Source organism: Neophocaena asiaeorientalis, unplaced genomic scaffold, assembly GCF_003031525.2.
Source record: "Neophocaena asiaeorientalis asiaeorientalis breed wild unplaced genomic scaffold, Neophocaena_asiaeorientalis_V1.1 scaffold50, whole genome shotgun sequence".
Lineage (NCBI taxonomy): Eukaryota > Metazoa > Chordata > Mammalia > Artiodactyla > Phocoenidae > Neophocaena > Neophocaena asiaeorientalis.
This window is the reverse complement of record NW_020172717.1, coordinates 1,481,793-1,496,165: the sequence shown is the minus strand read 5'-3', so window position 1 is coordinate 1,496,165 and position 14,373 is coordinate 1,481,793. Positions and strand designations below refer to the sequence as shown.

The following is a 14,373-nucleotide window of genomic DNA, read 5'->3' as shown; positions in this document are numbered from 1 at the left end:
GTAAACAGTATGTGAACAATTGTGTAAAATAGAGGGAACAGCAATACACACACACACACACACACACACACACACACACACACACACAAGTCTCTGGAAAGATACACCAGAAACTATTAACCGGCAACCTGTTTCAGGGACAGGGCAGAGAACTGGGCAGATGGGAGCCAGGTGGGAGACTTTTCCTGTGTACCTTTGTATAGTTGTTAAATGTTTAAATGATACGAAAGTTTAAACGATATGAAAGTATCACCTATTAAAAAAACATTTAGGGCTTCCCTGGTGGCGCCATGGTTGAGAGTCCACCTGCCAATGCAGGGGACATGGTTTCGTGCCCCGGTCCGGGAAGAGCCCACATGCCGCGGAGCGGCAGGGCCCGTGACCCATGGCCGCTGAGCCTGTGTGTCCGGAGCCTGTGCTCCGCAACGGGAGAGGCCGCGGCGGTTGAGAGGCCCGCGTACCGCAAGAAAAAAAAAGAACAAAAAACATTTAACTGATTTGTCTTCTTTTTTTAAAGGACATACATATAGGAAGCCAAACAGTACAAACTGCTCATAAATTAAGGGTAGTGATAGTAACAAGGCTCTAAAATAACGACCTCCTGGTCGTGTCCCAACCCCTCGTGCAAGCACCGTCCATGTGTCCCAGCCTCAATCCTTACGGGCTACTGGCCTCAGAGGGAGCAGTGGACTTTAGCTCTAGCAGCTGGAAGAGGCCAACAGCAGTGCTGTGCTGTGGCCACAACCTACCACCACAGAAATATACAGCTGCATACAATTATTTCTCAGTCCTCAGGAAAAACAGAAAACTAGTGATCCTAAAAAGCTTAAAGCAAAACATTTATAACCACAATTTCTAAACATCACAATGAAAAGTAGGATAACAGCTGAGCACAATAAAAGGAGTATAAAAAGGAGAAAATAGGCATGGTAAGAAAGCAATTACTATTTGGAGCTATCTTAAAACACTTGCCTTTGCTGTTGCTAGGGACCAGAAATGGCTTGGTCACTAATCACTTAGGCTACCCTAGGCCACAAGGTCATGTCTTTGACTTTCCAACCCTCCCTATATGCAGCAGTAGGAACATATGAATCTTACCACGCTTAACTTTATATCCATTGAATAGAGAAACACATGAGGGTGGTTGATAAATAGAAACAAGGAGAAATTAAAGCTAACCCTATACCAGCCTAACAAAAGCTTTATTTTCCGGAAAATTTCCCTTACTTTTATAAGAATCACATTCATACTTGAAAACCGTTGCCTTTCCACTGTCCCTAATAACAATATATCCAACAACATAGAAACTAAAGTACATCCATGTATCCTGGCAGAAAACAGTAAACATAGCAGGGCTGAAACTGTCCCCCTTATAAAGGCCTGCTTGCAAGGCTGGGCCCCTGGCTGAGGCCTGGGGATCTGGATTTCTGGGAGTTTCCCAGCATTCCCAGAACTGGTAAGACTGGTTCACTGTGCCTATACTGTTGTACAAACACTGTGATGTGTGCTAAACACCTACTTTCCTTCTGGGAGTCTGGAATTTGGTACATGCTAGGCAACGGGTGTCTATGTGACCAGCCCCCAGTAAAACCTTGGCACTGAGTTTCTAATGAGTTTCCCTGGTAGACGTCATTTCACAGGTGCACTCACAACTTTCCGCTGGAGGAAACAGGCAAGCACTGCAAGACTGCACTGGATGCCTGGGAGCTTACGCCTGGTTTCTTCTGGACTTCACCTCATGTGTCTTTGCCCTTTGCTGATTTTGCTTTGTATTCTTTCACTGTAATAAATCATAGCCATGAGTGTGATTATGTGCTGAGTCCTTACTCCTAGTGAATCACAGAATCTGACATATTCCCTTTCATAGATCGAAACCTAACTCTCTACTGTGGTTCCTGGGTTACGGTGCTTGACTTTAATTAAGGCCCAGACCTATACTTTCCTACGTGGTGCTCCTTACTCATCAGAGAGCTGAGGTGATAAGGCCTTTGTGAATGGTAAAGAACTCAAGCTATATTAGTAATCATCTCAGCTTCAATAGGGTTCTTTCCTTGTGCATTTGATCTATAAACTCCCTGACTGCAATGTCTTACACACAATAATTACTTGTCTGATATCTGCTAAGCGCACCAAGTGGTTTGGCAAAATAAATATCAGTCTTTTTATGATTTTTATTTTTATGATAAAATATACATAACAAAATTGACTATCTTTACAATTTTTAAGTGTACAGTTCAGTGGCATCAAGTACATTCACATTGCTGTTACCACTATCCACCTCCAGAACTTTTCACCGTCCCAAACTGGAACTCTGTACCCACTAAACTTCCCATTCTTCACCGCCACCCCCAGCCCCTGGTAACCACTATTCTACTTTCTGTCTCTAGGAATTTGACTATTCTGGGTACCTCACAGAAGTGGAATCATACAGTATTTGTCCTTTTACGTCTGGCTTATTTCACTTAACGTCATGTCCTCAAGACTCACCCATACTGTAGCATGTATAAGAATCTGATTCCTTTTTAAAGCCAAAACATACCCTCCATTGTATGAATATACCAATTTTGTTTATTCATCCATTGATGGACATTGGGTGGTTTCCAACTTTTGGCTACTGTGAATCACGCTGCTATCAACATTGGTGTACAAATATCTGGGTCCCTGCTTTCAATTCTTTTGGGTACGCAGAAGTGGAATCGCTGGATCATATGGCAGTTCTAGGTTTAATTTTTGAGAAATCACCATACTGCTGTCCACAGTACATGCATCATTTTACATTCCCCAGCAATGCACAAGGGTTCCAATTTCTCCATATCCTCACCAACACTTATTTTGTTTTTTAAATAATAGTCATCCTAATAAGTAAAGTGGTATCTCATTGCGGTTTTGATTTGCTTTCCCTAATGATTAGTGATGCTGAGCATCTTTTCATGTGCTTATTGGCCATTTGTTATCTTCTATGGAGAACAGTCTATTTACAAACTGAATACCAGTTTTAGGCAGGGATCTTCTCTTTATTTTTTAAGAGCTGAACAATCAAGTAAAAAAATCTATACAGCCTTCCAAATAGTACAACAGGGTACATTTCTAATTTATCTTCTTTCTTCTTAATAAGACTATGTCCAAGAGGTTGGCAGTGTAAGTATCTTTTTTCCTAGAACTATGACTCCTTTCCCATTTTACATAACTCACTACTTAAAAAAAGAGAATAATTTGCCATGTCAAGTATTTTTTTAAGAAACCAATTATGTTAACAACTTTGCTCCGATTTCATTAATAAAACCCCTGCATAAAAGCACCATGTCCCTTCCCTGCAAAAACAAAAAAAACCAAAAGCCCTTTTTCTTATTAATATAAGATTAATTTTGAGAGCACTTGCCTTTAAATCGGAAATTGAGGGAATTTTTTCTTCCAGAAACATCTCACCAAGTTGCTCATCTGAATTAGCAACACATTCAATCAGCTCCTGCCGGTGGTCAGCTGCCGCCGCCCTGAATTCTGCTGGAATTTCCCCATATCGAACAACCTGACTAAAAGTAGAAATGTTTTATTTTGGTACTTTAAGAATATTCAGTTAAATTGTAAATCAACTATACTCCAATAAAGATTAATTTAAAAAAAGAATATTCAATTAAACATATAAGCACCAATGAAAAAGATAAACTAATGGCCAAAATATTTTTTTAGATAAGAGCTCTGATATATTTGCGTTAAAATCACAAATAAGAAAACTGTGAATCTTTAAAATTCAGAATAGTGGGCAAAATACTTTAAACAAGCAAAGCAAGCTGCTCAAGGTTGTACTACTAGTAAACAGATGAGCCATGATTCAAAGCTAAACTGACTCCAAAACCCATGAGTACAGCTGACCTTTGAACAACACAGGTTTGAACTGCACAGGTCCACTTATACACGGATTTTTTTCAATAAACATGAAAAAATATATGTGTATAACATTGTATACAAAACTTGTATTGAAGTGGACAGCCTATCATTATATAGGAATAAGATAAGTGACATTTAATATGAAATTAATGTGTTAGTTTTCTTACTGTTTTATAACTTTGCTTTCAAAGAATTATATCACCATACAGTGTGCCTTTCTCACATAATTAAAGAAACTGTGTATCATCACAAGTAATTTTTTTTAAAGTCACAATGCTTCCAATACTGTATTATGAATATGATTATATGATATGCCGTAAAAATTCTACGACGACTCATTCATTAGCATACAGACAGGCTACTGCATTACATCCATTACACCAGGCTACCATAAAGCAGCAGAGTGCTGCTTCTTCCTTATCAATGTAGGAATTGTTATACCTGTATATAAATATGAATTTCTTTTCATATTTTATCTTTTCATTTTTGATATCTAGTGTTAGTAATACATATAACATCTACAGTGCTTTGACTCATATAAGCTTTTACTGATATAGGTATTACTTTCCATATTGGTACATACAGTACAATACTATAAATGTATTTTCTCTTCCTTATGATTTTCTTTAACGTTTTCTTTTCTCTAGCTTACTTTATTGTAAGAATACAACATGTAACATACAAAATATGTGTCAATCAACTGTGTTATACGTAAGGCTTCCAGTCAACAGTAGGCTATTAGTAGTTAAGTTTTGGGGGAGTCAAAAGTTATACTTGGATTTTCAACTGCATGGGGGGATCAGCACCTCTAACCCCCACATTGTTCAATGGTCAACTGTACTTGAAAATTCTATTAACCAAATTAATCAGAATATCACAGTCGGGACTTCCCTGGTGGCGCCGTGGTTAAGAATCTGCCTGCCAATACAGGGGACACGGGTTCGAGCCCTGGTCTGGGAATATCCCACATGCCGCAGAGCAACTAAGCCCATGAGCCACAACTACTGAGCCTGTGCTCTAGAGTCCACAAGCCACAACTACCGAAGCCTGTACGCCTAGAGCCCGTGCTCCACAACAAGAGAAGCCACCACAATGAGAAGCCTGCGCACCGCAAGGAAGAGTAGCCCCCACTCGCCACAACTAGAGAAAGCCCGCGTGCAGCAACAAAGACCCAATGTAGCCAAAAATAAATTTATTAAAAACTCCATGTATCAGTAGTTTTCATAATCTTTAAAAAAAAAAAGAATATCACAGTCTCTGACAAGCAGGATTAGAGACTTGACTATTCCCTTTCATTAATAGCAATTTTTAACACAGAACACTCCATTCTGTAGTTTAAAAAAAAAAAGGTTACTAATTATGACAGACTCTTCAACCTTGACCTCAGTTCTCCATCCCTCTAGGGGCCAGACAGGTAAGAGTCACAAATAAAATACAAAACAGAGAAATGGATATACTTGATATTTAGAAACATCAGTCTTAACATTTTAAAAGGATTTCTTTAAAAATGGAATCTAACGTCGAAAAATAACAAGCTTTTCAGAAAACACATTCCTGGGGGAAAAAAAAAAGGGAAAAGAAGCCAATTGCAAATAATTGCAAGTAGTCAGAAAATAATTCTTATTGTCCTAAAGAATGCTCTTCAGAACTTAATTTCTTCCATTCTGGCAAGCTCCCTGCTTCTTAGTCTTTCACGTCAGAATCTTCCTTTCAAAATGTACATACCCAGTGGTCTAGGGCTGGGAAAGGGGGCAGGTATGTTAAGAAGTTCCACCTGGGCTTCCCTGGTGGCGCAGTGGATGCCAGGGGACACGGGTTCATGACCCGGTCTGGGAAGATCCCACATGCTGCGGAGCGGCTAGGCCCTTGAGCCATGGCCGCTGAGCTGGCGCGTCCAGAGCCTGTGCTCCACAACGGGAGAGGCCACAACAGTGAGAGGCCCGTGGTTCTGATGTACAACAATGTTTAAAAGCCTCTGCTTCAGTAGACAGAAACCTGTGCCCTGGTAATTCTGAGGAAGCAGATTTATTCATTTACTTAAAAATCTTTTCTGAGTCTCTATTTTGTACCAGACAGTTCTAGGGCTGGGTACACAGCAGCGAATAAACCTGATAAAAATCCTTGTCCCTTACATTCTAAGGAGTGAGAGATAAACTTTGTTGTCATTACTTAGTTGTCAAACAAAAAGAGTGAGAAATGCCTTGTCCACTGAATAGGCTTGATCTTTTTCCCTACCTACAAGACGGTCGATAAGGATAAATTCTATATAGTTAACTGATCACAATGCCTTTCACCCACCTGCCAGACCAGCAATCTCAGTTCCATAGCAGAAAAAGGAAACCCCTAATAAAGGACCTTCGGAGAGAACTGCCAGGCTACTGGGTCCACGCTTCAGAACAAAGGTTCATTTATGACTCCCCAAATTGTCTAGAATAGTGCCATTCAAACTGTGGTCTGCAGACCTGAAACATCAGCACCACTTGGGAGCTTTCCAGAAATGCAAACTCCAGGCCCACCCTACAGCTACTGAATTAGAATCTCTGAAGGTGAATCCAGAGATTTATGTTTTAATAAGCTCTCTAGGTGACTTTTCTGAATGCCATGGTTTGATAACCACTGCGCAGTTACAATGCTTTGTATGCAAAGGTCTCTTCAAAAGTTGGTTGACAGACCAAAACCATTTCAAAAGTTACCAATTTGCTTTTTGTATTGCCTAAACCACATGTATACAAGTTTTAACTTCTTTTATATATTAATCTTTTTATTTTTGTAATCCCATGAAGTAGGTAGAGGAAATATTTATGATTCCTATTTTCTTCCCAGTTTTTATAATAATACCCAGAACATAGTAGCTGTTCCAGAAAAGTCTACAGAATGAAAGAATACATGGATGAATGCATGAACAAGTAGAAGAAGAGATATTACATCACTAGCCCAAGCTGAAGGCCTCCTTTCACCAAACCGTGTATATCATAATGCGATATAAATATATCATCCAAAGAGTAACATACTCTCCCTTGGAATGAATACTAAGCAAAATGGGAAGTAACTAGGATTAAAAGCATTAAAACAAAATCATCTTAGAGGATATTCTTCCAGCCACATTTCAAAAAGAGAAGTTTATATTTAAAGCACTCATCCTTTTCCTTCTCTTTGATACTTTTTAAAATATAAGATTTTAATAGAATAGTATATTTTTAACACTTACCCAAAGTCTCCATCAAAATAGATGGCTCGTTCCTCAATAAGATCTATAATACCTTTAAAATCACCCTCCAAACCAATGGGTAATTGCACAAATGCTGCATTATGACTTAGTTTAGACCTGAAAAATAAAAATACATGTTTACCCCTTTTTTTCTCCCCAAATCCCTTTGAAATGACAAAATAAATATAAAAAGAAATCAATGGCAGATCTGTGGAACTGATCAGCAGGTCAGAGCGGAGGATACAAAAGCATTTGGGAACAGACTGACAGCCAAACTCACTGCGCTCAGGAAGCCTCAACCCTATTCGGGCAACAAAAAGAACTGTAAGATACGTATTTTCCCATCAGATCCCCAGAATACCCTGAATCAGAAACAGAAGAGGGGAAAACAGGTCATTGAGTGGTTGGCCAAGAAATTAAAGGATAGTGGGATAATTGTACCCACATCTCATTCTTGGATCAGCTGACTCTAGTGAAGCTGAGTATAGCTATCTGAAAAGGAAGTTCCTTAGGGGGAAAACCCTTAGAGTGGGTATTAAAGTCAGACACTCATCATCGGCCTGTACCCTCAATCAGGCACAACCACCGAAGAGAAATCAGACTCACTGGCAGGGATTTACACTCAAGTAGAAATATGCTCTAGCTAACTGTGCTCTAGATTCTAGGTACCCATCTATAACTATGGATAGATAACTAAGAACCACCAAATATCTGAAGGAAATCAATAGCTTCCAAGACAGGTGGGAGCTCAAGAAATGGTACTAACCTCCAAGGACAAAGTTACTAGAAGAAAATAAAATGTAAAGATCTAAAAAGGAATTACCTCTATTAATAAAGATGTCACAATAAAAGGAAAGTTTATAGAAATTAACTACATAACTGCTGGGATTAAAAAGAACAAAAAACAGGCTAAATAACAGAAGGGATGCAGATGAATACCAGATTAGTGAGTTGGAAGACTGACCTCAAAAATTCTCTCCTAACCCAGTGAAAAATTAGAAGGAGACAAAGTGTGAGAAAGTATGGTAGAAAAGTTAAGACACAGAGGCCAGATTCAGAAGTTTCAAGATCTGTTTAATGGGAGAATGAGGTAACGGGTAAAAGGGAGTGGTGCAAAGAAAGAACCAAAGTAGTCAAATAAATGCTGAAACAGAATCTGCCTGGAATTCAGGAAAAGACTTGGTACAAAGAGACCATCTATTGCCAACCACAAGTAAAATATAATTAGAAAAAAAAAGTGAAAACGTTTCGTTATCCCAAGTAAGTATTACAAATGCCCAATAAAGAAAAAATTCACTCTCATCTTCTCAAAAACATCACTTCCATCAGAGAGCACACAGCAATACTGTCAGTTAAAGTTCCTCAACACGGTATCTTTTGTCATCAGACACATCACTCTTAGTCTCTCCACTACCATAAACCTTACTGCCTACATCCATCAGCTCTGCCATGTGCAACTTGGGTAGGAACTCTACCGCTACATTTACAGATCTACAAAAGGTGAAAAGTGAAACTCCGACTCTTTTCAAAGGCTGTGTGAAACACGCAGTATTGTGCAAAATGTAAAATCATATCAATACCACTGGGTTATGTCTGATTCAGACAGGAAGTACTGCTGTTGTCTTAACAAATATGTTAACAAATAAAAGCAAGAGAATATAGCGTACTAATTTAAGTCATTAAAATTCCTCAAATGAAGGTTAAAATTGAAGATAATCCTCTAGCTTTGTCTAAATAAATGCACAGTACTTTTAGAATCTACCCTAGATTATAACTTCTCTAATTAGAGCAAAACACTACAAATTGCCAGATGGTTTTTTGAATTCACCTTCAATCTCCCTAAAATTTAAGTCATATTTCTTCCATTTTACAGAGAAAGTAGTTGATGAAATCACATCACAAACCAAACTACGGACCTTAGTGTTCCATTTACTATAAGTCATACACATAGATGAATTTTAAAAAGGAAAAAAAATTTAAGGGGATAAAGCTTAATGACACTGAATTAACTGTCCTTCTGGATGTGAGGTTTGTTATCCGGATCATCACCCCCGCTCTGTTCTAAGGTTCAGTACCTCATTTGCTGCAGGGCCCTGGCTGGGTTGGAGCCCATTCGGTCGAGTTTGTTAATGAAAGTTAGAAATGGAACACTGTAGCGCTTCATCTGACGATTAACAGTCATGGTCTGGCACTGCACCCCTCCAACGGCGCACAGAACAAGGATGGCACCATCCAGCACCCTCAGGGCTCTTTCAACTTCTATTGTGAAGTCCACATGCCCTAAATGAGACAGAGAACTGTGTCGGGGTCTTAAAAAGCAGTATGAATTTTTACAACATGTACAAGTAAAAGTTCTTCTATCTCTGATCATTACGTATGTCTTCTAAATAAAATATGAACTCCTTAAACCACCAATACTGTTCACTTACCATAAGGTTCAGGGGCTCAACAAAATCACTTCAAAAGATACTAGGGCATGGGCATCTTTGGAATCAGCTGCAACATGTAAAAGGCAAGAACATTCCTATTCACAATTTCTTTGCACTATTTTTCAAAGAAACCACTTAAAGATGAAGTATTCTAGGTCCCAAGTCAGATTTCTCTAATAGGGAATTCACAGTCACACTTTTGAGTATTATTTTATACTCAAAAATGAGCAAGATCATGGTAAAGAACTAAATATGCCACTGCCAAAACAAGCTGCAATAAAACCAAGAACTTAGCTCACCAGGAGTATCTATAATGTTGATATTGACATCTTTCCACATGGTATAGGTGGCCGCTGACTGAATAGTGATTCCTCTTTGTCTTTCTAGTTCCATGGAATCCATGACAGCACCAACTCCATCTTTACCTTTTACCTAAACACAAGCACAGCAATTCAGATTTCTCTGTCCTGTATTCCAAGAAGGAAAGAAATCTTCACAGATGGAACCAGAACACAGATAGTTAACTGATGCAATTTTCAGAGAAACCTAATTGTCGAACCATATCATCTCAATGAGTAGAAAATTGATTACAGGTTTTGCCCTCTATTAACCCTAACCCTTTTTTCATTGCCATTTTTAGCAGCTGCTACCACTGAGCATTACCTGGTCTTAGAGCCATCCTTGCTCCCTCTGCACTGTTCCTGCCCACCAGCCCTATGTTAGTCTGTGAGCAGATATGCAGAGAGAGATTTTTCCCTGCTGTGTTTCTTGTGGACTTTGAGGTCTGGGTGGGAAGAATTCAGCTTTTAAAGTCTGTGATTTAATGAGATGATCTTCATCTGAAGTAACATTTTTAAGTGGAGAGTTGAATTACTCAATAATATGTAATGTCTTCAGGAGAGTTTCAAGATTTTCTAAAATAATTCTTTCCTGACATATGTATTTTTTAACTATTAAACACATTTTAAACCCTTTTTCCACTTAACATTATAAACATCTCTCTATAACATTAAAAGTATGTAAACATTATTTTAATGGCTGCTTAAGGGTACATCATACTGACTTAACATTCTTAAAAAACAGCCTACTCAGTATACCCACAGTGATGGTCTCTAGAAAGATTCCTCAGAGCAACATTTCAAGCCAACCTGATCTATCCATTTTGTGACTCTGATTAAAGATCCACTGTTACCATTCTTTTAATCTTTCAGGTTTGTAAAGTTTCTTAAATCCTTATAAAACAATTAAAACCAAGATCAAACTAATGGCATCAACCATGAACCACATACCTCATGCATTTTTGCAATTCTGCCAGTGTAGTAAAGCACTCGTTCTGTTAATGTAGTTTTCCCAGAATCAATGTGAGCTGAGATTCCAATATTTCGTATCTTTTCATTAGGTATCACCCCTGATGAATACCATCGGCAAATCTTCCAATTAGCCTGAAAAAATAAGAGAGCTCAATTCAATGCACTTTTCATGAGAAAACAGTGGATAATTAGAAAGGGTTTAGTGGACATCTTTCCTCCAAGAAATCTCAATGGACACAAAACATCGTATGTGATTGTCTGAAAAGGCAAAAGAAGGAATGTCTCAACCTGAAACTCCTGTAACCAAAGAAGAGGCTGCAAGAGAGAAGAGAAAAGACATACTCTTAAAAATAAATAAGTCAGAAAAGATATATTCAAATTAATTAATTAAATAAATAAAAGGGAACAGATACTTTTACCGGATGGCACAAGTTTGAAAATATACACTGGGGCTGATAAAATCAGAAAAACTGCTCCCAATAACTACTTTAAAAGGAAATATAGTTTTTACTCTAAATTTTACTTTTTTCCCCCTTCCTCCTTACTGTAGTTCACAGCTAGCAAGGACGTTTGAGGACTTATATGCTTTATGCAGTGGTGCCAATAGCTTCAAGGCAGCCCACAAAAGGTCTCCAATTCCTTTCCATCCCCAAACAATTAGTAACATTAAAACAACAACAACAACTTTATTTTACTCTGGTGGTGATGGGGAATCCTGCATTTATGGAAACAAGACACCATATAAATCTCTCTATATAGGACTGCCCATCCAAAATGCACTGCAGCCACTTCTGGGAAAAGGGAAGAACTTGGAAAACCTGGGTAAAATGGAATCTGGGTGATCGGCACTTGGTTGATTAAATCCCACGGATATCAGCGAGCAAAGCAAAGGAGGTTTGCATGACAGGAAAGGCTCAACTCCTACCTAATCCTAGTCCACTCTGCGCTCCCCGCGCCCCGCACAAAAGGCAGACACAGAACCAAAGAAAGGTACTGGGAGGGTCGGGCTCCAAATCAAACAACCCAGGGTCAGCTGAAAGAGGGATCAGTCAGGCCAACGACACTCTGTAATGAAAAGAGCACGGCATAACGAGTCAGAAGCCCTGGATTCGAGCCCTAGACACACTAATTTTTCTCGAGTGAAGGTTGTCTCGACCTTCACTCCAGTCACCTCTCCTCTCTAAGTTATACCAAAAATAAGAGGCTTAACCGTAAATCGGAGGCCGCCGAACCTCCCAGCGCACCGAGACGCTGCTCATTAATAACCAGCAGCTGTGCAGATACCGAGGGGCTTTTCAGCGCTGAGGTCGACAGCTCACATTCGGAGCTGTCAGTAAGGAGGTGCCAGGGAGGGTAGGAGTGTCACTTCCTCCCTGGCTCCGGACACACCGCAAGGTCCCGGGAGAGTCCGTGGTGCGGTGTCGCCCCGCCGGACTCCACTACCTGCTTCCATTGCCAGCACAGGGCGGCGGGGACCCGCGGGAACGGCCGGCTCTCCACAGCCGCGGCGGCGGCGGCGGCGGCGGTTCCCAGCATCCTCATGGCTAGCGCAGAACAGACGCGAAGTTCCCGCAGCTCCGGCTCTGCCCGGCAACCAACACCACCACCACAGGCGTTCAGAGGCACGCCGGCAGCCCGTGCCGGAAGAGAACTTCACGTGCGAAGGATGAGAGGGCGGGGAGAAAAAATAGAGAGAGGGCGAAGCTTCCGGTTGTCAGAGCCGAGCAGCACCCTCTGCTGCCAGGATGCCCTCTGCCGACTAGGAAGAGGAAGTGCAGTCACTTTGCGGAGCTAATCAGGGTTTTGGCACGCTACCAGAAAGATGCAGCCTTTAAACGTGGTTGTTTTCCCCATACAGCAGAGTGCAGAGACGTTTATAATAGAATTTACGTTAAAAAAATACAAAATTGTTATCTATGCTACTACAGAAATATGAAAAAATAATTGATCTATAGGATGACCTGTAAAGAACGTGGAAAAATAATGAACTATCTACAAGTGCTTTTTCTCCTTTCAAAATGTTCCACCTTTGTTCTATGTTAAACATTATATGTCCAGTCCATATAGAAGACAGCATCCTTGAGGATTCCACTTGGATCTCTTAGAGGCATCTCGAACTTAATATGTCCAAAAAGGAGCTAATGATCTTCCACCAAAACCTTCTTCTGCAGTCTTCATCCGATAAAAGGAAACTCCGTTCTTCGAGTTGCCCAGACCAAAAATGTCACTTTGAACCACTCTTTGACTCTGCTGGTCTAGTCTGTCAGCATATGCTATGGGAACTACGTTCAAAAATAGATCCAGAATCGGCAGCTTCTCTCCACCTCTCAAAGCGCTTCTATCTCGAGGGAATTACTGTAATAGCCTAACTGACCTTACTGCTTCTGCCCTGCGACTGCTCAGTCTATTCCCAGCACAGTAACTAAAGGGATCCTTTTAAGCCTGGCCATGTCATTTTTCTACTGAAATCACTCAACTAGTGAATTCACTGTTGCTGTCATCTCTACTTTTGTGTAGGCTTGAAATTTTTCATAACTAATTTTTTTAATCTGAAATTTTTAATGACCTTAAAAATTTTAATAAATTTAAAAAAAATTAACCTTCAGAATAAGCACCTACATTACAAGGTCTTGCTTGAGGAGCCACACCAGTGTAACTCTACTTCACTTGCTCATTTTCCTCCAGACACATTGGCCTCCTTGCTGATCCTCACATGACCAGAGCCTGTGCTCTCCTCTGGATACCAGCATGGCTCTTTCCCTTACCTTCTTCTCTCTGTTCAAATATCCTCTATCAGTGAGGTGTTCCCTGACCAACTCTTCTAAAACACCAAGCTCTTCCCTATGTTCCTGCACTACTTCATTTTCCTTCAGAGCTCTTCTTAGATACACCCAGACATTTTACATAGCTGTCTGTTGTCTGACTCTCCCGATGAGAATGTAAGTTCCACAAGGACAGTGATTTGGTTTTGTTAATTGCTGTACCCCCTGCTGTGCTAGGTGCTCAATAAATATTTGTTAAATGAATAAGATCAAGTAAATGGAAATCAGAGTAAATTACAGGATACAAGGAAAGAAAAACCAGAGATTCAATGATGAATTTTGTACTTATTTTTTGTATATCATCCATGTATTAATTTTTAGTAAAGGATTTACTTTGATGAATCAATCCATTAATGTTGAATACTTTTAAGTAAACTTTTTTATTTATAGGCTTTCAAAAATTTAGTCTTTATAAGCCTGTGTATTTGTTTAAAATATGTAAATTAAATAATAATTATGTAAATAGTAATAACATTAAGGTTTTACTTTAATTTTAAGATATAATTACGTTAAATAAAAAGTATATCTGGGGCTTCCCTGGTGGCGCAGTGGTTGAGAGTCTGCCTGCCAATGCAGCGGACACGGGTTCGTGCCCCGGTCCGGGAAGATCCCACATGCTGCAGAGCAGCTGGGCCCGTGAGCCATGGCCGCTGAGCCTGCGCGTCTGGAGCCTGTGCTCCGTAACGGGAGAGGCCACAACAGTGAGAGGGCCGCGTACC

At 39.9% G+C, this 14,373-nt stretch overlaps 1 protein-coding gene across 1 annotated transcript in view; it reads right to left on the bottom strand.

The window, feature by feature from the left end:
• Positions 1-12,481, bottom strand: part of GFM1 (G elongation factor mitochondrial 1) — a 42,944-nt gene extending 30,463 nt beyond the window's left edge. Inside the window, exons 1-6 of the mRNA XM_024740161.1 lie at positions 12,276-12,481; positions 10,812-10,964; positions 9,822-9,954; positions 9,169-9,373; positions 7,094-7,210; positions 3,380-3,530 (exon numbers count right to left, since the gene is read on the bottom strand). Coding sequence (XP_024595929.1) covers positions 3,380-3,530; positions 7,094-7,210; positions 9,169-9,373; positions 9,822-9,954; positions 10,812-10,964; positions 12,276-12,374 — 858 coding nt within the window. The 5' untranslated portion in view covers positions 12,375-12,481. The remainder of the gene's footprint in view (positions 1-3,379; positions 3,531-7,093; positions 7,211-9,168; positions 9,374-9,821; positions 9,955-10,811; positions 10,965-12,275) is intronic.
• Between the last annotated feature and the right edge of the window lie 1,892 nt (positions 12,482-14,373).